The sequence below is a fragment of the Ictalurus punctatus genome, chromosome 18, assembly GCF_001660625.3.
Source record: "Ictalurus punctatus breed USDA103 chromosome 18, Coco_2.0, whole genome shotgun sequence".
Classification (NCBI taxonomy): Eukaryota; Metazoa; Chordata; class Actinopteri; order Siluriformes; family Ictaluridae; genus Ictalurus; species Ictalurus punctatus.
In genome coordinates, this window is record NC_030433.2 from 25,079,636 (window position 1) to 25,106,993 (window position 27,358).

The 27,358-nt window shown below is 38.7% G+C and overlaps 1 protein-coding gene across 3 annotated transcripts; it reads right to left on the reverse strand.

Annotated features, from left to right (window-relative positions):
* Window positions 1-1,938: 1,938 nt before the first annotated feature.
* On the reverse strand, window positions 1,939-25,805 carry rad50 (RAD50 homolog, double strand break repair protein). 3 transcript variants are annotated; one of them, XM_017493105.2, is made up of 29 exons: window positions 25,784-25,805; window positions 23,886-24,055; window positions 23,201-23,284; window positions 22,856-23,010; window positions 21,654-21,839; window positions 21,096-21,300; window positions 20,331-20,459; window positions 18,892-19,057; window positions 18,120-18,313; window positions 16,932-17,138; window positions 16,237-16,419; window positions 15,845-16,002; window positions 15,235-15,410; window positions 14,836-15,073; window positions 14,341-14,530; window positions 13,796-13,922; window positions 12,330-12,523; window positions 12,094-12,204; window positions 9,456-9,548; window positions 9,253-9,366; window positions 8,960-9,087; window positions 8,411-8,635; window positions 5,873-5,958; window positions 5,507-5,649; window positions 5,189-5,322; window positions 2,911-4,346; window positions 2,767-2,826; window positions 2,369-2,485; window positions 1,939-2,198 (listed from the first exon to the last, which is right to left on the reverse strand). In XM_017493105.2, exons 2-26 carry the CDS (start codon window positions 24,012-24,014, stop codon window positions 4,166-4,168), a joined length of 3,936 nt encoding a protein of 1,311 aa, XP_017348594.1. In that variant the 5' UTR covers window positions 24,015-24,055; window positions 25,784-25,805; the 3' UTR covers window positions 1,939-2,198; window positions 2,369-2,485; window positions 2,767-2,826; window positions 2,911-4,165. The 3 variants fall into 3 exon arrangements, with proteins under 3 accessions (XP_017348594.1, XP_017348591.1, XP_017348593.1); XM_017493102.2 differs by lacking the exon at window positions 25,784-25,805 and adding an exon at window positions 24,904-25,018; XM_017493104.3 differs by lacking the exon at window positions 25,784-25,805 and adding an exon at window positions 24,839-24,944.
* Between the last annotated feature and the right edge of the window lie 1,553 nt (window positions 25,806-27,358).

A 27,358-nucleotide genomic window follows, 5' to 3' on the forward strand; every position in this document is an offset into this window, starting at 1 on the left:
AGCAACATAAAAAAAATTGTTGCCTCAGCTATTACTGAAAAAGTAATAAAAACACAATCCAAGTTCATTATGTGCCAATGTGAGACTTTTAGTGAAGACCAAGACACGTACCACACGATTTCATTTATAACTTATTTTCGATAAAAAATTAAATGTTCTGTTAATGGAGTAAATTGCTGTAATCGTGCCAAAGAGAAAGTACTGTTTACCTCTTAAGAAACTGACAGAATGAGGATGAAAGTGACTCATTTATAGCCACACCCAAAATACCTGCCCGGCCCACTCACTCTTCTCCGTGCAAACACAGAACCTCTCTATAATTTATAAAGCACTAGAAGCAACACAACGATCTAACGTCCAGTGTGGAGGGAAACAGAACAGAGGATAACCAGATGTGTCTCTGATGATGATGATGGAGGAGATGATGATTTTTGTTGGTTGCTATAAATGGGTTCACTGTGAATGACTCACTTGTGACAGCTGGCTAAATGTCGGAAACAATGTGATTAGAGAATTAGTAAATCACTAGTAAAACATTTTCACATAAATACATCTGTATGTTGACAGATAAATACGGTGTGATATGTTCCATCTCTATTCATCTACAAAAATGTAAGTGATGTTTTATCACTGTAACATTTTAATAAACATCACCAATGATGCAAACATTTCTATTGCTTCACTGATGTGGAAAAAGCAAACCATTAGACTCTATTGATGTGATGCAAGTTCACCCTCGTACACACTCAGACACATACAGTGCTGCCTGAAAGTTTGTGAAGCCTTTAGAATTTTCTATATTTGTGCATAAATGTGACCTAAAACATAGTCAGATTTTTACACAAGTCCTAAAAGTAAATAAAGATAACCCAATTAAACAAATGAGACAAAAATATTATACTTGATCATTTATTTATTGAGGAAAATGATCCAATATTACACATCTGTAGTTGAAGGTGAAATTAGAGTCAGGTGTTTTCAATCAGTGGGATGACAATCAGGTGTGAGTGAGTGAGAGATCTGTTTTATTTAAAGAACAGGGATCTATTGGAGTCTGATCTTCACAAAACATGTTTGTGGAAGTGTATCATGGCATGAACAAAGGAGATTTCTGAGGAAGACGCATTATAGTCCACGAGGTCACAGAGGAACCCAGGGAAACTTCTAAACAACTAAAAGGTCTCTCTCACATTGGCTATTGTTAATGTTCACGAATCCACCATCAGGAGAACACTGAACAACAATGGTGTGCAGGGCTGCAAGGAGAAAGCCACTGCTCTTCCAAAACATTCCCTTCTGCAGTTTGCTAAAGATCACATGGACAAGCCAGAAGTCAATTGAAAAATGTTTTTGGTTTAAATGATAACTTATGTCTTTGCAGGACTGATCAGTTACCGCAAACATTTAGCTGCTGTTATTGCTGCACAAGGGGATCACACCAGATAGCTGCATCACCTGTTCAAAGGATGAGGATGACCAATATGAGAACGTGTAACCTTTTCTAGGTACAGTGGGTTTTTGGCAGGGGTACTGCATGAGAGTACTGGATCATCATAGACATTCCTATCACTATGGTTAGTCTAATGCATTGCTTAAGTCCAATTAAAGCATCCGTATGTTTTGTCTTAACAGCTCCAATTTATTTGTCGACATAATATTAATATACTTTTTATTGCCCACACAGGCGAAAATTCAGTTTAAGACTGAACCATGGCTGCCTTTTGGCAAACTTATCTAAAAGATATGCTACTCGAAATGTCACATCATTTTACTGATTTTGCAAGCTGTCCTCTCAAGAACCTGGAAAGTACCTGACAAACTGACGAAATGAAAAGCGTGTGAATATTTACCCAATACCTGGCCTGTTACCAATATCGGCAGTCACTAAAATGTTACACCTGAATTTTCTTACAAAAATAAGTTGCAGGAGTCCACAAACAAGTCTGAACTCATTTTTATTCAAATCCTCAATAAAGCCTTCCAAATGTGAAAGTGACAATGTTGAAAATATTAAAAAATAAAATTAATTAATTTAGAGCCTTACATGCCAATATAAATATGTGATTTCTTAAATTAAAGGAAAAGCTGAGCTCTGGTCATTCTGGTCTGGCGAAGACCTTTTGTGCACATTTCAACAGATCGTCTAAGAAAGTACGGAGGATTATTTCGTCTCCTTTGGTTGGGATAGTGCAGATGCACTGGAGAGAAAAAACAAACACAAAATATCAATTTACGTTAATGTCCGTATATTTTAAACCTACACAATGTATGCGGTATTCTGATATCTGAATGAACAATGAATTTATCTGTAACAGACATATAGCAGGATGAAGTGACTCAAGTGAAGGTTATAAACAATGAAACATACCTCATTATTGTACTGCTTCAGATTCCTGACCAGTTTATCAACACTGCACTTACGATCTTTGTTAAAGAGCTTCTCCTGTTCAGACAGGACTTTCTCAGCCTGACAGAAAAACTCTGCCTAAAAACACAATAAATGGTTAAGAATCGCTCGGCCATCTTTAAACGAATCTTCAGGAAAAAGGAAAAGGCAAGGCTTGAAATTAATCTTGGGAAATTTATGTAAATGTGAATAAACAATTTTAAACCAGCAGAAAAATGACAGTATCTCAGTACATCACTTGTTCATCTGCTTCATTTGGTAATCACACAATACAATAACCAAGTAATGAATTAAATGGAAAATATTTAATCAGGGTTTGATTAAATAAAAATTATATATATTTTATAGGCGTGCCTCACCTCACAACTGTCCATTTTGTTCTTTTTAAGGTCTTTCACAAAGATGTGGTCAAACTTATCCTAGAAAAAAAACATTAAATGTGATCAAACACGCTCCATTTTTCCCCCATGCGATAATTTAGACTCAAACCAAAAATGTCTTACCGTATCCAAGGTTTGCTTATGCAGACACTTTACAGCCGATGTTATTTCCTTCAGATTTGGATGAGGAGCCCCACAGGCAAGCGCAGCAGCAGTAGTTAGAAGCACAATCATGGCCATCATCTTGTTTGGTGAAGTTGGGTCAAGTCTAACTCTGTCAGATTCTTCAGGTTGCTTTTGCAGGCTAAATCTAGACACAATCCTTACACATGCTCCCAGTGAATATATATATGCACATGAAAGCCGGATATAAATCAGCACTCATTTTCTTGGAAGCTGTTATTTTGCACTGTAAGCATTTACATACACACTAGGAAACTCAGAGTAACAGAGCAGTCTTGATAAAGATGTGGTTGATTAGGTTTGGAGATTTGCTTATGATGCTCCAAATTCTCTGAACAGGGGAAACCGAGTGTTTTAATGACTATTTGCAAAAAAGATTGCAATGGTTCAGATAGAAGCATCTGTGGGAGTTGATGGAAAAAGACTAAAATCCCTTGACCATGTTTGGTTGTGAGAACTGACTGGGTTCTTTCAGCAGATGTAGCCACATAGTTAAATTAATTCAACTGAGTAGTGAAAAGGATTCTTGTTTTATATTATATATAAAGTATAAATACTTAAAGGCTAAAATACACTACTTTAAGACCCCAAGTATTACAAAAAGCAATAACTGGGATTTTTCTAACAATTTAAAATAAAATACACAAGTCAGCTGATATTTGTAATAAAACCCTCACATGGACAACACTGGTTCTTATCAAGTGTAAACAAACATTCAATAAACATCCAGATCTCTCTTCTTTCAAAATCACAAACATTTATTGGTGAACAAAGTTATAATTAATAATTAAAGTTGTTTTGCATACAGAGATGTCCATTTTATTAAGTGACTGCATTCTTACTGTGGGATAAAACCAGGAAACAAACATCAGTAGAATTTCATCGTTTTTCGTACTAGTGAAATTAGCATGTCAGAGCATTACTTCTCAAGTGTTTTTCCCTGTAATGGCCACCCCCCCCCACATACACACACGTCGAGCTAGTATGTAATGTCAATTTGCTGAAGTAAAACTATTTAATAAAATAATAAAAATTTAGCTGAACTAAAACTGAACATATCTGTTGTGTTGCAAAGCAGTGAGTCCTTATGAGTTTTGTTTGGTTTTGGATACAAACTTTTAGGGTTTAATTTCACCTGTATTCACTTGACCCAAGGTCAAATCTTCATTCCCATGTGTGATATATGCTGAATGCGTTAGCGCAGGTTCAGACTTTTGATGCTGCACTTGGAGATCACTGAGCACTGGTCTTGGTTCTTGCTGATCCTGTAGAAATGCTCCACATAATTGGAGCGACCCAGGAGCTCCACAAAATCTTCATCATGGGTGATGATGAGCAGCTGGAAGTTACACTGCTCAGAGCGACTCTTGATGATTCTGCCATTAAGAAAGTACATAGATGTTAGACCTAATACAAATAACCTACCTGCACAATCCTGAGAGAAACAAGCGGAAAAGTGTTTGGCCTATCGTCAGGGGATCGTGGGATTGAATCCCAACATTGCCACAGCAATTCATGTCCAGGAGTCCAAGAGAACTTAATTCTCCCAGGTTACAGCAGTAGCCCTAATGCCCATCTGGGTTTGGGATTGGAGCTTGTAAAGGATACGCTACATAATATAGCTTTCCTGATGCTTCAGACTCTGAACAACGTTAACAAGTAAATTAAGATTATAAAGAAAAAAAGAAAAAGAAAATATTTATGGCTCCTGAGTGGTGTAACCAAAGCGACACAAGCATCCAAGGAGGAGCCCAAGAAAGCAAAAAAAAAAAAAAACCCCAAAAGAAAACAGCCGTGCTCTCTGGGTAGGAGGGGCATACTCTCTCTCCACAGTCAATCACAGCAACACTAGTGAATCTTGTGAGCTCATGTATGTAGAAGAGGGTGGACAATGCCTTCCTCCGAGTGTCACGCCACCCCATGATGCAGCATGAGCTGTGGTTGGGAAAGATGGTTGGCTTCACACGTCTTGGAGGAAGCACATGTTAAACTTCACTCTACCCACTTAGTACCTGTCGTATGGAGGGGAAACTTGTCTGGTGGTTTGAAATCGACCATGATAAAAGTTAGGGAGAAAAATCCATCCATAAATAATTGGTTTAAAGTACATTACATTTGTAAAGTGGCAAAGAAAACAGGGTCTTTCTAATGCATTTGAGACATAAATCAACCAAAATTTCTGCCCAAAAAAGCAACAGATGATGTGATGTACACTTACTCCACCAAGGCATGGGCTAAAGACTCTATGTTCTCTCTGTCCAGATTGGTAGTGGGTTCATCTAATGCAAGGATTCCACAGCTCAAACAGAACGTCTCTGCCAAAGCCAGCCGGATGATGAGAGAAGCCAAAACCTGTGAAATCGAGGAAAGACAAGAAAGACGAGGAAAATGTATAAACAATACACACGGTAAAATAAATCATCTACAGTGACTTTAATGTACTCATTCATTAAAACGTAAACAACAGGCTATGGATTAGCCATTTATAAGCTTTTAAACATGTCTGATACTGATTTCAACTAGAGTCTAACGACACCTTCTGTCCAGCACTGCAGCGTCCTCGCATGTCTAAAGCTGTGTCTCCTTTGACCATGACCACTCTGTAGTTGTAGACCCGTCTCTTTGTACCCGCAGTGGCATTTTCATCCATGTCAGAGCGGATCTCTATATATTCAATATCTGAGACGAAACAATCACGCATACAGAAGACATTAGGATGATGTCCACAGGAGAGTTTTCATTAACAGGTCTTTTCTGGAATGTAAAGCTTCAAAATGTGAAGTAGATCACTCAGGTTAAAGAAATATTCATGTAAGTAGTTGTAAATTTATCAAAGTGTGATATTTCTAATCTATACATTGGAAACAGACTCCACTAAGTGAAGTATATTCTTGTAGAAGACCTTGTCCACGATATGTGCTCCTCCACAGGTCTCGAACGATTTTGTTGATCTCTTCCATCTTCATACTGTGAAACTTCATGATTGCTCTGCAAAAACGTAGACACATAGACGCTTAAGAATAACTAAATATACAAACTACCACACAATCATTGCTTCAAAAAATCTGAGCTTGGTCTTTCCTTCACACAGATGCACAGAAAGCACACTGATGCTATCATGACCGTGATGGGTCGAGCAGTTAAGAAAAACTGCCTAGACGAGTGGATGGCAGTTTGCATCAATATCCGTTCAGTTCTACAGTGAATGTAGGTATGCATTAACTTTTAAAAATGGAAATTCTTAATCAAAAGTTTTTATTATTATTTATTCAAACTAGAATTTATATTAATCTCAGGCCATAATAAAGTGAATGCTAGAGATCTGAAGGAAAATGTTATCTGCTGAAGTGTTACATATTTTAGTATACTTGTGGTTTATTAGACTGATCAAAACCAACAAGATAAAACCCTGAACAAGAGCTGTGATCAGTCAGCACACACTCAACACCCAGTTTCATATTTCAAGTGAACTTGACATTTAGAGAAAATTCTGAGGTAAGCCCCAAGACAATACTTAAATATTTTAGACATTTCCAACCATTTAATTATGAACATTGTGAGGAAAAACCTCTGAACACATTTCAGACCCTCTATCTTAGTAAGACTGTGTGTAAGACTGGAGATATTTATTCATCTCATCTCCAGAATCCTCCAGCAGCAGCTTGACTGGTGTCACAGTGCAAGTGAACAACCTGGAGGAAGAACCCCACACCCCTCTCCTCCTCAGGAACACTGTTCAGTAGTGTGAGTGGTGTACTGACGTACAATAGAAATCTGTAAAACCTGAATATTAATGTAACCACAGCAGACTAAAGGAATGAGGCTTCTCTCGCAGTTATTCACTTTAAACCCAAGTAAGAGCTCTGTAGTAGCAATTAAATATTTTTTTAAATAATCCAATTACCTGATTAATCACATTATTAATCAATGAACCATAACAATAGGCTCATCTTCTACCTCAAGCTTCACATCCATTTTATTCCCTGATTGCTGGGAATAAAATTCCCAGATTTATTAATTTTTTTTTTATTTTTTTTTACTGTGTACAAGATTCATTTATGGGTTTTTGCTTTTTCCAGGGACGTTTGCTTATTGTGAAAAGTGAATCTGATCTCTGAATACAGACATCATGGACATAGCTTGTGCTTTTAATTTATTTTGAGAAGGTGGAGATGACTCAGTGCCCTCCGTCACTAACCATGTTACAGCAGGGATATTCCAGTGTGTGCATGTGTGTGTGTGCCTACATACAGTTGCAACCAAAATTATTCGACCCCCCCCATTGTAAATCAGGTTTGTCAATTTACAGACTTTCAGCTGTTTGCAATGAACACAAATTGCTGAACTAGTTCAACACAACGTATGCTTCAAGTGGTTTCCCTAGATTCAACTGAAAATGCAACTTCATTTCCCAAATGTAAGCATTTGTAATGTAGGTTGAATAATTGATTGTAACTGTATATTCTTTGTGTACACCTACATACACAATTATTGACTGAAGACCCTGCTACACAATTTATCAGCCTCCATTCATAACAGACAGACCACCGTGGGACTGACTGAGCAGATATCTGAGGAGCAACAGCGTTTTATATCCAATAGCATTTTAGTGTAAACAAATCAAACGATTTAATTTAAAAAAAAAAAAAGTTATCCGTGTTCAACCACAAATCCAAGCAAAGCAGAGATCATTGTAGATGACAAATCAAAAGACAAATGCTATGTTAACTATATCACTGAAGCTTTTTGCCAAGAAATTTGAGAAAAACAGGAGCATAAAAGTTAATCTACAAACAAATCTGATTTGCTCGGTCTGAGCAACAGTCAGCAAAACAGTCGCCTCACATTTAGACAAACATCAAGACTTAAATATCTTCAAAGGCAATGAGAGGCCGCAGCTCAAAGGCTAAACATGAGTCAAAGACTTTTTCTTCGCCTGCAAACACGATGTTTAATCTCCAGAGACATTATCAGAAGATGATAGATTATAACTACATGAAGTCTCCTCCTCCCAAGAGTTCAAGTTCTCGCAATATATCCGTCTGTATTAATGCATACTTGAGTTAAATTATATTAGCTGCAGCTTTTAGCCACATTACTGGAACCTCCAGGCAAGCATACTACAGCTTTCACTTGGGCAGTGAATCAGCTAACGAGTTAATTATTTAACATAAAAGCATTCATACTTGAAGCAGTTGCATTTATTTACTTTTTTTCCTAAACCTTATTTTCTGTCTTTTGAGAATGAGAAATAAGAAAGCACAAAGGAAGATGCTAAAAAGTACAACTGCGTGAGCAAAGCTTTAAAAAAAACCAAAAACAAACAACAAAAACACACACACAACTGTTTAAATTGCTTATCTAATAGTAATAATGTTTGTTATTCAGCAGTAAAAACCATTTATTCACAGTTATAGATTACTGACTATTCACCACTTACTGGTCCAGGGCTTTATAGTAGATGTCCAGATCCTTGATAACCAGCTCAGTGGTCCTCTTGATTATCATCTTGTCCCGGAATCTCTCTTCAGCCTGACAGTACTGATCCTCACGAAGTTCCTTTCGAAAATGTAGGATTTCCTCCTCAAAGCCCTTCTGTCGCCCCAAAGCCACACTGCGATTCTTCTTCAGGTCCTCCACCTTCCGCTCCAACTCCCGCCGCTCACTGGTCAGACAAAACACAAGAAATGTTGTAAACATGTAGACACGAGTCTGGAATCTGTCAAATAAACCAATAGACCATACTTTAATTCCCTCCGCTCCTTTTAAACTAAACGTCTCTTCGTCTACCTCAGGTGCAGTACAGCTCATAAATTTACACCTACAGTCCAAAAAATCCAGATTAAACTACAGGGAACTAAAATGTGAGGAAGCAAAACATGTTTGTCTCGCTGTCTCAACACACAGCATCACAATGTTGTGGCAATGTGAGCCACTATAATGTTAAAAATTAAATTACATCCACACAAACTTAATGAGAGCGAATTACTTGCGCAGCTCCATGACTTGCATGTTGCCCATCTCCTTCAGTAAGACCTCTCTCCTCTTGGAAACCTCCTTCAGCTCCTCCACACGCTTTCTCAGGGTCAGATTATCCTGAAGCCAGCGCTCTTGGACCTAAAGAAAGAAAGAAAAAAAAAAACGAAAAAAAACAAACAAACAAAAAAAACAAACAAACACACACAAAAAAAAAAACACCACCTGATTTCATTGCAACATGGATAAAAAACACATCTATTCTTTTGTGTTTCTGTAAAGAGGATGACTGGAAAAAGTCTCTACCTTTTGAGTGTCTATATCTTGCCGGATATTGCCCATGTCGTTGTTGATTTTCTCTCGCTGTTTCTCAGCATCAGTCAGCTGAGCATTTATCTCCTGAAGTTCTGTCTCTTTTTGCTGAAAGGACAAAAAGTAAATGTAAAAAAGAATTTAAGAGTAAAAGAATGTGACATTAGATAAAAGAATGGGAAAAGTGAATCTCGTACCTGCTTGTAGTTATCTTTGTCCTCTTCAATGTACTTGCTGATTTCTCTTTCTAAAATGGCCAAAGTTTTAACTCTCTCTTTGATAGCATCAACCTATGATAAAAATTTTATTAATATAAATAATATATATTATGAAAAATAATATACATTATGTATAAATAAATAACATTAACTGTTGGAAATGTAATGCTATTGATGGCTTTATATGCATAAATAGGACAGAATAAACCTGAATACACATTCTGTATCAGTGTCACTGTTGCTCATTACCCTCTTATCAAGAGTAGTGAAGAGTTACAGTGAGGGAAAAAAGTATTTGATCCCCTGCTGATTTTGTACGTTTGCCCACTGACAAAGAAATGATCAGTCTATAATTTTAATGGTAGATTTATTTGAACAGTGAGAGACAGAATAAGAAAATCCAGAAAAACGCATGTCAAAAATGTTATAAATTGATTTGCATTTTAATGAGGGAAATAAGTATTTGACCCCCTCTGCAAAACATGACTTAGTACTTGGTTTAAAAACCCTTGTTGGCAATCACAGAGGTCAGACGTTTCTTGTAGTTGGCCACCAGGTTTGCACACATCTCAGGAGGGATTTTGTCCCACTCCTCTTTGCAGATCTTCTCCAAATCATTAAGGTTTCGAGGCTGACGTTTGGCAACTCGAACCGTCAGCTCTCTCCACAGATTTTCTATGGGATTTAGGTCTGGAGACTGGCTAGGCCACTCCAGGACCTTAATGTGCTTCTTCTTGAGCCACTCCTTTGTTGCCTCGGCCGTGTGTTTTGGGTCATCGTCATGCTGGAATACCCATCCACGACCCATTTTCAATGCCCTGTCTGAGGGAAGGAGGTTTTCACCCAAGATTTGACAGTACATGGCCCCGTCCATCGTCCCTTTGATGCGGTGAAGTTGTCCTGTCCCCTTAGCAGAAAAAAAACCCCAAAGCATAATGTTTCCACGTCCATGTTTGACGGTGGGGATGGTGTTCCAGGGGTCATAGGCAGCATTCCTCCTCCTCCAAACATGGCGAGTTGAGTTGATGCCAAAGAGCTCCATTTTGGTCTCATCTGACCTCAACACTTTCACCCAGTTGTCCTCTGAATCATTCAGATGTTCATTGGCAAACTTCAGACGGGCATGTACATGTGCGTTCTTGAGCAGCGGACCTTGCGGGCGCTGCAGGATTTCAGTCCTTCACGGCGTAGTGTGTTACCAATTGTTTTCTTGGTGACTATGGTCCCAGCTGCCTTGAGATCATTGACAAGATCCTCCTGTGTAGTTCTGGGCTGATTCCTCACTGTTCTCATGATCAATGCAACTCCACGAGGTGAGATCTTGCATGGAGCCCCAGGCCGAGGGAGATTGACAGTTCTTTTGTGCTTCTTCCATTTGCGAATAATCGCACCAACTGTTGTCCCCTTCTCACCAAGCTGCTTGGCAATGGTCTTGTAGCCCATTCCAGACTTGTGTAGGTCTACAATCTTGTCCCTGACATCCTTGGAGAGCTCTTTGGTCTTGGCCATGGTGGAGAGTTTGGAATCTGATTGATTGCTTCTGTGGACAGGTGTCTTTTATACAGGTAACAAACTGATATTAGGAGCACTCCCTTTAAGAGTGTGCTCCTAATCTCAGCTCGTTACCTGTATAAAAGACACCTGGGAGCCAGAAATCTTTCTGATTGAGAGGGGGTCAAATACTTTTTTCCCCTGATTAAAATGCAAATTAATTTATAAAATTTTTGACATGCGTTTTTCTGGATTTGTTTGTTGTTATTCTGTCTCTCACTGTTCAAATACAACTACCATTAAAATTATAGACTGATCATTTCTTTGTCAGTGGGCAAACGTACAAAATCAGCAGGGGATCAAATACTTTTTTCCCTCACTGTAAATACAGAGTGAAATAGTGGCTGTGTCCAAAATCGCACACCACGACAGGACGTACTGCACAGCCGTTGAAACAGTATGTACTAATCAGTACACGTGTATTATGACTACAATCCCGGACATATTACAGCCACCATGTTAGCGTGGTCATGTGACCTTCGACATCAAACAAATCTTGAACAAATTAATTTATTCAGGTATTGTTAAACAAGCCCTGTTTCACCAAGGTTTAATACTTAAAGAGCAGACACCGTCTCCTGCGGGGTTTTTTCTGAGCTCATCCGCACCAGTCCCATTGCCTCATGGGATTGTTTGACTCATGTAGTGTGCATACTGCAAAGCCTCGCCAGAAGCAGTACGTCAAGCGGGTATATCTCGCCTACTGAGAATTCGGACATACTACCCCTCTGGTGTACTGCTTTGAACCTACTGTGTAGTAGGCAAGTGGTTTCGGACACAGCCAATGAGAAGGTGAGAATGTGAGAAAGAAAGATCTGGAACTGAACCACAGGCACTTGTGATATTTCTTTTAGTATCTATGGCAAGAGGCATTGAAGCTGTTCTGACAGTTTACTTTGTTAAAACAACTTCTGTTCTTTTTTTCTGTTTAATTTTTCATTTCTACGTAGACCATTACAAGTTTCCACAAAATGAATCATGGTATACCTAGCCTCCACATCAACAAGACAGGAACCTACTGTAAGTTTTATATAGAGTATTCAACATAAACAGAAACGTTACATACCTTCTCCTGGCCTTCACTTTGTTTTTGCTTTCTACGTGCAATCAGATCCTGTTTTTCATTCTGGAGCTTCTCTAAAGTGATGGCCAGTGGAGAGACCTGCTCCTTAGCATCCTACAGCACACAAATGGTACGTTCTTTGGAATAAAACAAACGCCTTCATTCAACATTCTCCTTATCACACGATAGAGTATCTCAAAGAGCAGCAAGTGAAACTAGTGCTTGTGTGCGAGTGTTACCCGTATTTCTCTGAGCAGCTCCTGAATTTCAGCACTGAACTCCACACACTGCTCTTCCAGCTGCTGCTGCTTCTGCATGTTACTGGAAATCTGAAGCTTTTCAGCATGGACCTCATTCACATGACTCTTTAGGGACTGTATCTGCTCCTGCTGGTCCTGGATGAGTTTGCGTTTCAGCTCCATCTTACTGCAGGCTGAGATCAGAAAAAAAAACATCAGAATGATAAAGAAACTGTTCCTTCAGTCCAAGAACCAACTGAAGGAACTCACTAAAACAGAAAATATATTCCTGCACTCAGCATTATGTAGACAGAGGGTGGTCATCACTGATATTTATGAAAAAAATCTGATAAAGAACACGGTTTATTGTTGTGTTTATTCTGATGTGTGCAGAACCCATTTCAGTTTCAGTCTGGTGTTCATGCTAATATACACTGTCCTCCATTAATATTAGCACCCTTGGAAAATATGAGCAAAGGTGGCTGTGAAAAATTGTCTATCGTTCAACCTTTTATTCAAAAATACTCTGCAATTCTTTGATATCCATGAGGGCAAACAGGTTTATCAAAAAGAAAAACCTGTTAAATATAGCGGTACAACAATTATTGGAATTCATATGAGAAAATATATTTGAAGTATAATCCCGCCTATTTTCCATATTTTAGTACACCCGGGTAACTAGGAACAGGAAGTTGTTCAACCATGACTTCCTATTTCACAGGGGTATAAATATGAGGTAACATAGGCCAAATTGCCCTAGTCATTCATAACAATGCTTAAGACCAAAGAAAATAGCTGTGATGTGCAGCAAAAGGTTGTTGAGGTTCACAAAATGGGGCGTGGCTATAAGAAAATAACACAAGCATTGAAAACGCCCATTTCCACCATCAGGGCAATAATTAAGAAGTTCCAGTCAACTGGAAATGTTATGAATCGACCTGGAATTGGACGCGTGTCTATATCGTCTCAACGCACTGTGAAGAGGACGGATCGGGTGGACAAAACATCTCCATCCCAGTCCCCTGACCTGAACCCCATAGAAAACCTGTGGGGTGAACTGAAGAGGAGAGTCCACCAGCATGGACCTCAAAATGTGAAGGATCTGGAGAGGTTCTGTATGGAGGAACGCTCTCAGATCCCTCGCCATGTATTCTCCAACTTCATCAAGCATTATAGAAGACTCAGAGTTGTTATCTTGGCAAAGGGAGGCAGCACAAAGTATAGACAAAGGGTGGCAATAATTGTTGCACACCTATATTGAACAAATATTTTTTTGGATAAACGTGTTTCTAATTGTTTTGATATCCATGAGAGCAGAGCATTTGGGTTTTGTTTTTTTTTTTAAACTAAAGATCAAAAGGTTAATGCTCAAAGAAAGTTTTTCTTTGCTCATATTTACCAAGGGTACCAATATTAGTGGAGCCCACTGTAGGTGGTGGTTGGTGTTAAACATGCAGCACTCATACTGGTGTCAAGGCGATGTTGGACCTCCTGTTTTTCTTGGCTGACGTGCTGCATCGTGCGGCTCAAGTCCACTCCCTGAAGCTTGGCTGTATGCTGCACTATCTTTCTCTCCACATCCTTCAGATCCAGCTATGATACAAACGAATTGAAACATTTCAGTTTCAAAACGATTACATCAAAGGTTTTTATAAAAGTTTAAAGATTTCATTCAGTGATAAGGTTGCCTGGTTTATCTACAAAACATTCACAGCAATCTGAACATTCTAACTGCCTCCAACTTTCACCCATACACAAACATTCACTGTATTCAAATAGTAAATGTCCACAAATAGTGGAATTTGGACTACGCAACATTACAGACAGCGATATATTAATACACTACTTTCAGGGTGGGATTTACATACAATAGTATTCATCAAGTAATTAAATGCATAACACACAACAGTAAAGTGAAATTAAACCAGACAAACTACTGAATATTTACAGCATTTAAGAATGTACTGAAATGTACATTGAATGATTCTATCATTTTAAAGTGACTTCAGACCTGGTAACGGTCCATGAGGGAAATGTCCTGTAGGCAAGCTTTGGCCGTGTCCTCCTCAGACATCAACAGAGATAGCAGACTCTCCTGCTCCTCAACGTCTCTCTTCAACTTTTCTATTTCACGGTTCACACTCTGCAGTTTATTCCGTAACTCTGGCAGATCCTTCTCACGAAGTTCTGCAACAGACTGTCTGCGTGTGGAACAAAAACACTTTGTAACACGACAGCCATCTAAGATAATATATGTACTTTTTCCGCCTCTTTTTAAAAAAAAGGCTGGCATAAATAAGACACCACTGTAGCGACAATACAAGTTAGATTGTTTAGTTGAAGTAATTTGGAGAAGAAAAACCTAAATAGTATTAATCTTAACAAGAAAGCAGGCTGTTGATTTAATAATCTAAAAAGAACATGTGGGCCACAAGGTACGTGTTATGACATTACATAGGCCAGAGGACAGCAGGGCCTCATCTAGACCAAAGTAAAATGTTCTGACCTGACAGGTTTGAGGGTCATCATGTCATCACGCTTGCGTTCCTTCCTCTTCAGGTCCTGCTCTGTGTTTTTCAGCTTGTCCGGCACCAGACGCAGTTTAGACTGCATGTCATTAATGACGTCCTGGAGCTCAGCCTCTGAGGGGAAGACACGCTGACACACCGGGCAGCACGGCTCACCCTCTTCAGTCAGCTGGCTGATGAACTGGGTGTACACGGCCGTGGCCCCCGCCAGCATCGCTGATTAAAAAATTGAAAAGACGAAAAGAGGGAGAAACAAAATCCAGTCAGCAAGAAATAGGGAGAATAGTGGAGATGGAAAGAGAAAAAGAGAGAAATATTATTGCTGTGTAAAGTTTTCATGCCTTACAATATGATCACTTTGACCTTCCATGACGTACCTCTCTGCTTGGAGCACTTCTCCAGGTCATCCTGCAATTTGCTCAGATCAGATTCAAAGTCCTGACTACCACACACATTGAAGAGTTTCTCCTCATAGCTGGCCAGCTGCTGCTCTTTGGATCGAATCTCAGCTGTACAGTGACTCTTGTTCTGCTCTCTGGATGCCAGCTCCTTACTAACATTACAGACAGACCACATTGGACAAACTATTATAGAATGGAGTCATGTAGTGTTAATCTGAGGCCAGAACCCAATGAGATGAGACTGAAGTATTCTCCAGGTCAAGTAAAACATCTCATTCCAGGAGCTAAGCTCAGAACACTAACAGCCATGTGTCTCAATCCCTAAGAAATCTGTCTGGAATACTCTGAAGGCAACGTTCAGCTTCTGGTTCTGTACACATCACTTGTTTTACCTAAACCTTACTATATCCTCTTTCTACATTTTGAGAAATAAATCAGGTTTTGCCTTCAGGTAATCAGTGAATTTGTAATGAAAGATTAACTTTTTTTATTGTGCCATTTGGATACCCAAGAAAGAATGAAACCATTATTCAATCACAATAAGGACGTGACAGCTGAAGGGCATGAATCTGATCTGGAGACTCACTTGAGCTTGCTCAGCTTCTCTCTGATGGAGTTGATCTCTCTAGATTTGCTATGAATCCAGTCCTCAAGCTCTCTCTTGTTAGGAAAGTGGCCCAGCAGAGAAACCAGGTCTTCATTGTGTCTGGACTTGATCTTCCTTATTTGATCATCTTTATCAGTCTACATGCCACAATTGAATACAAATATGTACCATCTCATTTATATTTACAAGAAAGAATAATTTATTTTATTTAATCTTATTGCTTACTTTGCAGACATCAGTAATCAGCAGACAATTGATCAGTAGAGTATTAAACATCCAAATACGAATGATGAATATGTATGAATTCCTACATAATTAAAGGAGTAGAATACTGACTGATTAATTAGAAGGTGAAATGTGAATGTGCTCACTTTATCTTTTTTCAGCATGTCCATTTGTGTGCGTGCTGTGGTATGTATATTGAGAGTTTCCATTTCCTGATCGAGTTTGCGCTGGGCCTGGTCCAATTCAACCTTTTCTCTCTGTAGCTCCTGCACCTCCATCTTCAGACGGTCCACAGTGGAACCCTGTACAGCCTTCTCCAGCTCTCGCTCCTACACACGGTTATTACTACATATAAATATAATCTTATATACAGTACAAATATATACTCTGAACATATAGAAGCTCTTTCTGGTGGAAAAATGCTCTTTCAAGTTGTGAACATTTTGTGCGCATGTTCTGCTGTACCCTCCTTTGCTAAATAGTGTCAGTACCCAGTGGGGTCATTACTATTCAGTACAGTAGAACACAGTTTGAGATGTGTGCCAAATATTTGAGAACATGATTATTAAGTGTTTTGAGAACAGAAACATTACTGTTCACATCACAGTTACCGAGTTCCAGGTGAAAAAGAGAGTGAGCTAGTCGGTTAATGACAAGAGGTTTGTGTGCTGTATATCCTACAGTGAATACATTTTGATCAGACTGGAAATTCAGTAAAACTGTACTCACCAAGGTCATTTAACAAGCATTCGATTAGTGTCCTACTCGTGCAACCCTATCTTTCAGTCAGAGAAGCACAGAATAAACCAGAGGTCCAGAGAAGTGATGGATGAACACTTACTGCTTTTGTGAGCTCAGTCTCTAGCTCATGAAGTCTGGATGAGGAACCTTCCAGGTTCTGTAGGTCGGACTGTATTTTCTTCAACTCTTTTTGTTTCTTGGCCTGTATGTCCTTCTTCAGCTCGATGGTCCTCTCCAAACCAGTCTTCTTATCACGAATCTCATCAATGTTCTGCTGTTTCTGTGTTTCTTTCTCTTGCAGGTCAATCTGGAACAAAGTTTAGCCACTTTACATTGTACAAACCCAAGACTATTGTTCATACTAGAAAGGTAAAAAGACAGTTTTTGCCTTTTGCTGTACTCTACATTCCTAATCATATCAGGCAAAGAGAAAAAAAAATTGTGTGTATGAGACTTAGGCAAAAGGTCTGGTGTGAGGTGAGCACTACGCTGACCAAAAAGTATCACTCATTTGGTTCACAATTCACAGGTCAAAGTTCACCTAGATAAAGACTGAAGTGAAAATAACCACTACTAGAATCAAACAGCAAACACTATTTGCATTTAGTCTGTCTGCTGCTTCATCTATTAAATAAATAAATCTCTGAAGCAAAGGGTCAAAAGCCATAAAGGTGCCATTTAAACCCTGGATGTTGGCATCTACTCTGTACACCTGCATTAGGTGTGACTCCTAAGTCTAGCTCATGGTCAAGTGTGCTAAAATGTTTGAGGTATAGAGCAATAAATGATAAGAAAAGTGCACTTTGCTTACAGTGGATAATACCACAGGCTGCAATAAAATTTACTAACTGTATTTAACAACATGATGGATAAAAAAAATAAATAAAAATAAAGCAATTTACCCCAATACAACTGTTTGTTATAGGATGCTGCTAATAAATAAGATTAAGTGGATCTTTATTCCTCTTCCCAACTGACTGGAGTGTATGTAGAGATAAAATTTAATTCCAATAAACATTTTAACTTCCCACTAAAATGAGTCAGCCATCCGAGCGCTACTCTCACAGCTCTGTCCCTGAGGCTGCTTTCTATCTTGTAGAGCTTTTCTTTTAGGAGTAACTTGGGGGTAAAAACTTACCATGTCCTATTATCATTTACTTATATACTTACGGTTTACACCGTTTCAGTGCATTCTCATTGGCTTTGGTGATCCAGAAAATCACACTGGAAAAAAGGTAACAATTATGCAGAGAAGAGTTCTCAATATGGTGTATTAAGAAACACTCACCATAACCCTGTTGAGGGCCTCGGACTCTTGAGCCTGTCTCTCTCCGACTTGTTTATGGAAGCTTTGGAGCTGTCTCTCATTGAAAGGAGCTTGGTCATATCCTTCCATTTCCAGGTAAGAAGCTAAAGACCTCACCTGAGCATCTCGGTTCTTTATATGCAACACCTGCTTGTCTGCTTCCATCTGGAGACGACCTTCAGTGAGCAAAAGCAATACTCGTGAACAAATGAAAACTCATCTTTAGCCTGGAGTTCAGGTGACCAACAACTGTTAAAACATATTTAAACAATTCTCAGGAATGAACATAATGTTCCACTCAGATGTAAAATAAAATATATTTGATTAATATACATGTATGCTCTTAGCATTCTGTAGTCATCTCTTAACGACTAGCACCTTACATTAACGCCATTACTCCAGTCTTCTGTGTGTTATCCCTCACCACCTTAACTGGTTTTATTAAAATTAGATAACTTTGATATTTAATAAACTATTCAACAAAATTTAGTCCTTCATAACTGATACTGTACTGTTCTTGGCAAAGCCAAATTGAATTGTACAAAAATTATTGAGTGCACACCCACACTAAGAGCCTTTAACTCTGAATGAAATACAGCAACTAAACTATCAAAATACAGTTTAAGGGACACAAACGCACACCAAAATCATTAATTCACTTACAAAGTCACCCATGGTGACTGGTATTTAACGGCACTGGCTGAAAATATCTACAGAACCCTACAGTCACTAAGAGAAGAGCGTTATTACTTACCTTGTTCAACAAGTAGGTCTGATTTGATGTAGTTCATCCTCTGGCACTCACGACCTACCCTCTCCAGATCACGCTGACATTCCGTGAGTCTCTTCTCTTTCTTCTTAACCGTGAACTGGTGATTCTTGTACATCTCCTGCAGCTGCTCATCTGAACCCTGAAACACCTAGGAGTGGCCAAAACCAAAAGCTAGTTTAAAGTGTGTGTAGCCGAGAGAGAAAACAGTAAATGTAATAGTGTTTTTTTTAATGAACAAAAATAAGAGTAAACGTGAGAGTGCAGTGGAAAAAGACTAACCTTTAAAATTTGTAATCCTGAACAAATCTAAAACTAAATTAGTCTATTCAGAATTCTATTAACCAGAACCACTACAGCAAAAGCTACAACGATCATCATTTGCAGATATTTATTTAGTGAGAAAAAGAAGAGAAACTTGAACATGCAGCAAATATCCATCATCTCAGTTTTCGGTTTCCAGAGACTTAAATCATGGGACTGGTGCAAACACTGCTTTCACTTGCCCCGTGGGCAGGCGAATACATTTCTGTCTTGAGAGGTGGACCAGAATGCTTTCAGCAGCTGTACAGGTTTTACTTTTCATCACACTGTTTACAACCAACATATACAGTGGCGCTTAAAAGTTTGTGAACCTTTTTTAGAATTTTCTATATTCCTGCATAAATATGGACAATGGTCTTAAATTTCCTCCATTCGTACACAATCTGTGACTGTAGATTGGTAGAGTCCAAGCTCTTTAGAGATGGTTTTGTAACCTTTTCCAGTCTGATGAGCTTCAACAGCTCTTTCTGAAGTCCTCAGAAATATCCTTTGTTCATGCCACAATACACTTCCACAAATGTGTTGTGAAGATCAGACAGACATCTCTGTTCTTTAAATAAAACGAGGCACTCACACCTGATTGTCATCCTGCTAATGACATCAACTGCTAATCCTAGATGTTCACATACTTTTGCCACTCACAGATGTGTAATATTGGATCATTCCTCACTAAATAAATGACCAAGTCTTTGTCAATTTGTCTCATTTGTTTAACTGGGTTTAATTGGTTTGACCTTTTCTGATGTGATTTCACTATGTTTTGGAAATAAGTGTAAATCCCAGAAACATTTGAAACATCAATTTGTAAAAGCTTTTTTTCAGTCTGCTCCAAAAGGTTTATAATTTTACTTTGTGATGTTGCTTAGACACCAGATTGCTTTCTGTAAATCATTAAAGACTAATGAATAACCAAGCAAACCGCAAGACATCTCCATGTCAAAAAAAAAAAAAAAGAACAAATGAAGACTAATTTCCTGTTGCTGACATTTACAGGCATCTATCCCCCTCCATATCTGACCTACTGTGCAGCTCCGATGACAACGAGGGATGTTAAGGGTTACACAATAGACCGTGCAGTTTTTGGATAAATCTGGCATTACCTGCTCCATCTTCTCCTCTAATTCACGATTGTCATCTTCCATCTGTTTCTTCCTGCTCTCCAGAGCCTTGATGTCATTATCCAGTTTCATGACTTTGCTCAGATTGTCATCAATGTCATTTAACCGATTCTAAAAACACAGAGAAAGTACATATTATGAGGGAAAGAACAGACAACTTTGCTAGAAATCAATTATGCAATTATCCATTCAGCCCAGCATGTGTAAGCGGCATGGTGCATCAAATCATACAGATCCAGGTCGAGTTGGTTGTTGGAGAAGCTGCTGATCTCCTGGCATTTACACACCGTCTATCGAGTTTACACACAATGGTGTGAGAAAAGAAAATCCAGTGACCATCAATTCTGTGTACAGAAACACCTTGTTGAGAGAGGACAGAGGAGAATGACCAGATCTGTTCATGCTGACAGGAAGATTACAATCACTCAAATAACTCTTTACAACTGGTCAGCAGAAAAGCATCTCAGGGTCTGCATAAACTATATAGACTCTTAGAACATTAACTGAAGCCCTTGATCTGGATCTGTATGATTTTATGCATTGCTGACATGATGGGCTGATTGGATAATTGCATGATTGAGCAGGTGTAAGTGTTCCTAATAAATTGACCAGTGAGTGTATATAAAACTTCCATGACGTACTAGACAAACCTTAGGGTAAGATCACTTTCTATCTACATGTCATTTATGACAATGGGAACAGAACTAAACACATATCAGTCAGACCCTAACAGCAGCTCTGCCCTACCTCCTTGGGGTCGATCTGGTTCTCGATGTGCTGTACACTTTCTTTAGAAGCTGCTAGCTGGCCTTCTTTAGTGGATAGCAGCTCCTTGATCTCCTGAGCCTTTTCTTTATTCTGCTTCAGATATTTCAACTCCATCTGACAGGATTTGACAGTGTTGGCCTGTTTCAGCCTTACCTGACGAAGGTTTTCCATCACCTTGACATACCTTTGAGAGAATTATATTTAGTGAATAAAGGTGGACTGTTACTATGACAACTGAATGAAAACAATAAGTCAGGAAAAAAGTACAAGGACGAGGAAGTACAACATTTCTATTTTTAAAAAACATGTGACTAAAGGTTGGATAGAGTACATGGAATACAGACCAAGCTGTGCTCAGTGACAAACTTATTAGCCATGTGTTAACATGTTTATGTCACTGAAAATGGCCGTGCTCAGTGACATACATGTGCTAGTAGAACAATCGAGGCATTACATGACACTTAGACCATAGATGAGAGTAAAGACTGTAAACTAACATTAAAGAACACATCAAAGTATCAGAGAAGGATAACCTACTTCGTCGCTGAAAAAATCTCATCAAATTTCAGCTTGAGGGCTTTTCCTTCACTGAGAGGCCAGTTAGACTCTTCTTGGTGGCAGAAGATGACATGGGTGAGCACTGCTTTTGAAACGCCCAGAGCTGAGATCATCTCACTGTCTATCTCTGCACATTTTGAGCTCACACTAACTTTTTCTCCATTCCTGTGGACACAAAGCAGATATTCATCTTCAGTAATCACCTGATCCGTAAGGAACCCTGTCTACTGACCCAGGAACGCTGGGCATGAGGAAGGAATACATCCTGGATGAGACCCGTCCACACACCCTGGAAATTTAGCATAGCCAATCCACCTACTAGCAGATTTTTGGAAAGTGGGAGGAAACTAGAGAACCCGGAGGAAACCCACATGACCACGAGGGAAATGTGGAAAAACTCCAGACAGACAGTAAGCCGAGCTCAGGGACATATGGAGGCAGATACAGCATCACAAATATACAGATCTGAACAATTGAATCTCCAATTTCATGAAGGGGATCTGAAGATTTTGATAAACAGTTTGATTGCGTGTAACTAACAATTTTCCCTCATTATGATCTTTAAATAAAATGACACCAAGTGCTTCTAAAACATTTTTGCCAGGTTTCAAAAATCACACTAGAAGATAAGGAATAACTGTTTAAAAGTAATAAAAAGTTGCTTAATGATATTCTCACACAGTGACTATTGCTTCAGTACTTGTCCTGTTTGTGCCTGTGCAAGAATGTCTCTAAGAGCTGATGCTGCGTACATGTACAGAGAAAAAACTCAGACTCTCATTGATTAAGCAGCACAACTGGAGGCTCTCAGGACGAGCGGAGAAGCTGGAGGACCTGCTACTTTCATTTAGTTACTGTCCCCGTAAGAGTCTTTAAACCTGTCTGTAAGGCACGAGAAGTTCACTCAAGCTAACGTCCAAGTGAGTGGCCAAGCAATGCCTCAGACAATTCTAACCCCAAACTCACATTTAATGAGAGTTTTACAAAACTCAGCTGTATATATCAACCTCATAACTGAATCCTGTGAGACTAGTGTGACTGAAATTCATACATGCATGATTTCAGGTGTTCTGCTGACAATGAAGAACCACACTGTTGTAAGATCAGCATGGTGAAAACATGAAATATGAAAACTACTCTGAAAACTCAGAGGAGGATTATAGTTGGATTATTAAACCCACTTTAATCTGGTGATGACGCCTTCAAGGGTTTTAAACTCTGGTGCTTTTTTGCCCCTCTGTATGCTTTGCATGGAACGCTGAACAACGACGGGTTCCCCGTTAGCATCTCTGAACTGAAGCCGAATCTGAGCACGTACCTCTGTTTCATGGACGTCCTGTGAAAACGCAGCAAATATTACACAACGGTCCTTTTATTTATATTCACACAAAATATGGTCAAGAAATATGCAAATATGCCTTAATACAATATATAAGCATTCCATTAACAAGTCATTACAGTATCTTCTACATGGTAAACAATAAATATCACAAAAAAAACTGTTTAAAAACAAAGACACTACTTACCTTTGGATCATGAACAAAACTATTTCCTTTACTTCCAGGTGGAAAATCTCCTGAGGTGACATATTTAAGGCACTCAATAATAGTCTGGAAAAAAAGAAGAAATAAACCATTGTTGCGTTTTAACTCTAAATAGCATTAGATGTTTACACAGTCCTGTAGATACAGGTGAGTACGGGTCCATCTAAAGCAACCTTTTCAGTAGACAAATAATTACACAGTCCCTCACAAGAGTATTGAGCCCCCCTTGAAAGTCATTGGATTTGTCTGGATTATAAATGGAACTTACACAGACCAGGGTTTTAATTACAAACCATCCATCCATCTTCTACCGCTTACTCCTTTTCAGGGTCACGGGGAACCTGGAGCCTATCCCAGGAAATATCAGGCACAAGGCGGGGTACACCCTGGACAGGGTGCCAGTCCATCGCAGGGCACAATCACACACACTCACACACCCATTCATACACTACGGACACTTTAGACACGCCAGTCAGCCTACCATGCATGTCTTTGAACTACAAAACAGTTTGCTCTTAAATTTGTCAGATCTTGAAGAAAAGTTCAAAACTGAAAGATGCTGTTTGCATAAGTATTCACCCCCTGTTCTGTGGAATCCCACAGTCCCTCATGCTGATGAGGAGGAAAGAGCAGTAATTATATTCCACACACAGGTACGAGAACAAACCGTTTTTCCGGCTCCGTTGGGTCCGACCAGCACCGTCAGAGGACTGAAGAATGAAATTATCTGCTTGTCCCTGTCCTCGACTCCAAAACTCCTCACTCCGAGGATGCTCATCTTCTCGATCTTCGACATTTTGACTCCACTGCTGTTTGCAAGCAGTTAGGGAGCTGAAACTAAATATTAAAACAAAACAAAATTAAACCTTAATTTTATTACCACTATCAGTTAACATTTTGTCATAAAATCAGCAGCACTAACGAAAACTAAACACAATAAACAAAGTTATTTCATCAGGAACTGCTGAAACCCTTTAACTCAGTTAACCCATTTACTATTTATCCAACAAACTCGTATGACAACGTTTACGAAAAGACTTACTGAGAGTTATCAAGTTAGCACCGGGATAATATTGGGTTAACACCGGGTTAATATTGGGTTAGCACCGGGTTAATACTGGGTTAATGTTGGGTTAGCACCGGGTTATTATTGGGTTAGCACCAGGATAATATTGGGTTAGCACCAGGATAATATTGGGATAAGACTGGGTTAATATTGGGATAGTACCGGGTTAATATTGGGATAGTACTGGGTTAATATTGGGATAGTACCGGGTTAATATTGGGTTAGCACCGGGATAATACTGGGATAGTACTGGGTTAATATTGGGACAGCACCGGAATATTGGGATAGCACCAGGATAATGTTGGGATAGCACCGGGATAATATTGGGATAGTACTGGGATAATATTGGGATAGCACCGGGATAATATTAGGATAAGACTGGGTTAGTTAGCCGGTTTACATCAACATTACTGACAAAACTGTATGCGTATTTGCGATTTACAGCTAACTGATTAGCTTCAGCAGAGTAAACATTACCACATTATTACATTACTACAAGCGACACTGTGACAGCTGCAAAAAATATTTTCTGTTTTAATCCTGATGATATTTACCAAAGTTTAACTGCTGCAATAACCACTCTTGTCTTACGAAAACATTCGTTTTGACGGTCACTTACACAAACTGTACTGATTCCTCTTTCCCGCGTGACACACTACCGCAACAAGAGCGCACGCGCGCCAAACTTCCTCTACAACAGCGTTTCTCAACCTTTTATAACTGAAGCCCCCCCTATCATGTGGCACGCCCCGCCCCCTGATCTCTCAGCGCCCACCAGGTTGAGAACCATTGCTCTCCAACAATGCCGTGAAGTTGCGCAGTTGACTACAGCGACCACAATGCAGTTCGGCTGAGAGGATAAAAGTACTTCCGGTAATCTCAAACAGCACTAGTGGTTAGGGAGCGTTCGGAGAACATAAGTGATAATAATAACTATGCAAACGAAGTCTTTCCAAAATACTAAAACTCTGCGCATTTTTGCTCCGTGTGCTGTTTCTGCTCTGTAAGGAGAGTTGTGAATGCAGTCAGTATTTACTGTTATAAGTTAATAATCAGGTGACATAAAACACTATAACTACAAACATTACACAGTGCAGAGTTCAAAACATTTCCAAAGCGTGAACTTCTAAAAGTTAAATATTTAAACAGGTTCTAAACAACACTTTAACTAAAATAAAATCTCCAGACTCAGTTTTCCAAAATTTATTTTGGATTATCGCAAAAATAAACTCTGTGATCAACAAACGTTTATAATACTAACACGTCTTGTCCATCAAGATAATCTTCACAAATGAACACAACTTTCATTGAGTTTGAAGCCTAAATACTATCGCCATAACCGTATGCTATAAACGAACTACACCACGGACGCTCGACTTCAACGTCACCATCACCAAGCTTCCGACAACAAAGATATTTTCCATAATACGGTTTTACTCTGTTGGGTATAAAATGTAATGTTGATCTAAACAGTAAACAAGAAATTTATTTTCGTTGACCTTATTTGATTTTCGTGGGTATTCTGCTAACGCAAGCGGTGTCGCATTACGTGTAATGTCCCCGACAACGTGTGAAGTCCTGTTTAGCAATTTGTTAGCAGCAGCATTTTTCAATATAAGTAAAAGCTTTAAAAAAAAAAAAAACACGAGTGGTGTATTTTATATCGTAGAATAAAACTATATGAATATTTTGCGCTTATGTTCAGAATTTTAACCAAAATCCCATTTTAAAAAATCCATTGACTTTGGGCGATGGAACTGGAATGGCTGAAATGGTAACTTGTTTCCGGGTTTTGGCATACAAAATGACGTCATCACCGCGCCACTCTATTTAGTTTATAAACCCAGTTCAAATATTTATGTTAGGCTTATTATTTAAATGTGTGCAGTAATATTTTTGTTTATTTTTTTTATTGCCTTGGAGCTTTTTATTGCTTAACCTTTTACTGACAAAACATATGCGTGTATAATGTTGAATAATATTAACCAATCAAGCATTTAATTGTCTAAGGAGCACAGACTGTTGCTCTTTGGAATACTGCAGTTTCAGAAGCTTCTCTGGAAGCTTAATGTGCAGTTAAAATAGCAGCTTTACACACAGTTTCTGAAAAGCTTCAGGATGTATTTGCTGTATACTGTGTAAGTGAATGTCTGTATGATAAACTGTACAGCTACAATTTTCTGGAAAGATCAATGTTTTGTGGAGTCATTAATTCATTAAACATTTTTTTTTTTTTTTTAAATGGATCAGTGAGCATATGAGGTGGAGAACCTTAATATAATTAATTTAGTCTACTTTTTTCTTTCATATTCACCTTCAAAATGAATACTGGTGAAATTCACCACCAGAATTAAAATAAAAACAATAAATCTCAAAAAGGAATTCATCTAAAGCAAAATTGTTTATCAGTAAAACACAGAAGAAGCATTTCTGTGATTTGTCCGTGTGCGACTGCTACAGAAATCATGTTAGATCAGTCTCAGATAATGCCAAATGTCTGATCTCATTATTTCACATCAGTATGCAGGAGTTACTCAGTGACAGGTAAGCAAGGAGTCAAGGGCAAAATCAGAAAACTTTTGGCATTTATGTGATGTACATTCATTTACATATGTGTTCTTATTTGTTTAAAATAAGGTTTACGGCCACAAACTACAAAAAATGCTGCATTTTACATTTTGATTGTGTAATGAAATGCAAGGTTACGTTTCTGTCTCTTATTGAAAGGACACAAGTCTGATATACTTGACAAACATGTGGAGGAGGAGCATCCACGTAAGTTTTAGAGAATTGCCAACCTGAGGTTAATTATATGATATACATTATTATACAGTCAGCTCTAGAATTATTAGCACCATATACATTTATAACCTGAGGCTTTTTGTTCTTTCACCGTTTTGCAGCTATAAAGAAGTAATTGCAAAAGAAAACACTTGTTTTGGCAGAGTTTACTGATGGAGATGTGGCACTAGAGCAGTATATGACCTTCAGAATGCTGCAGTATAATATTAAAGCACTGCTGCAGCAGTCAGGGACAGAAACAGTGAGTCTAAGTTTAAACTAATTTTATAATA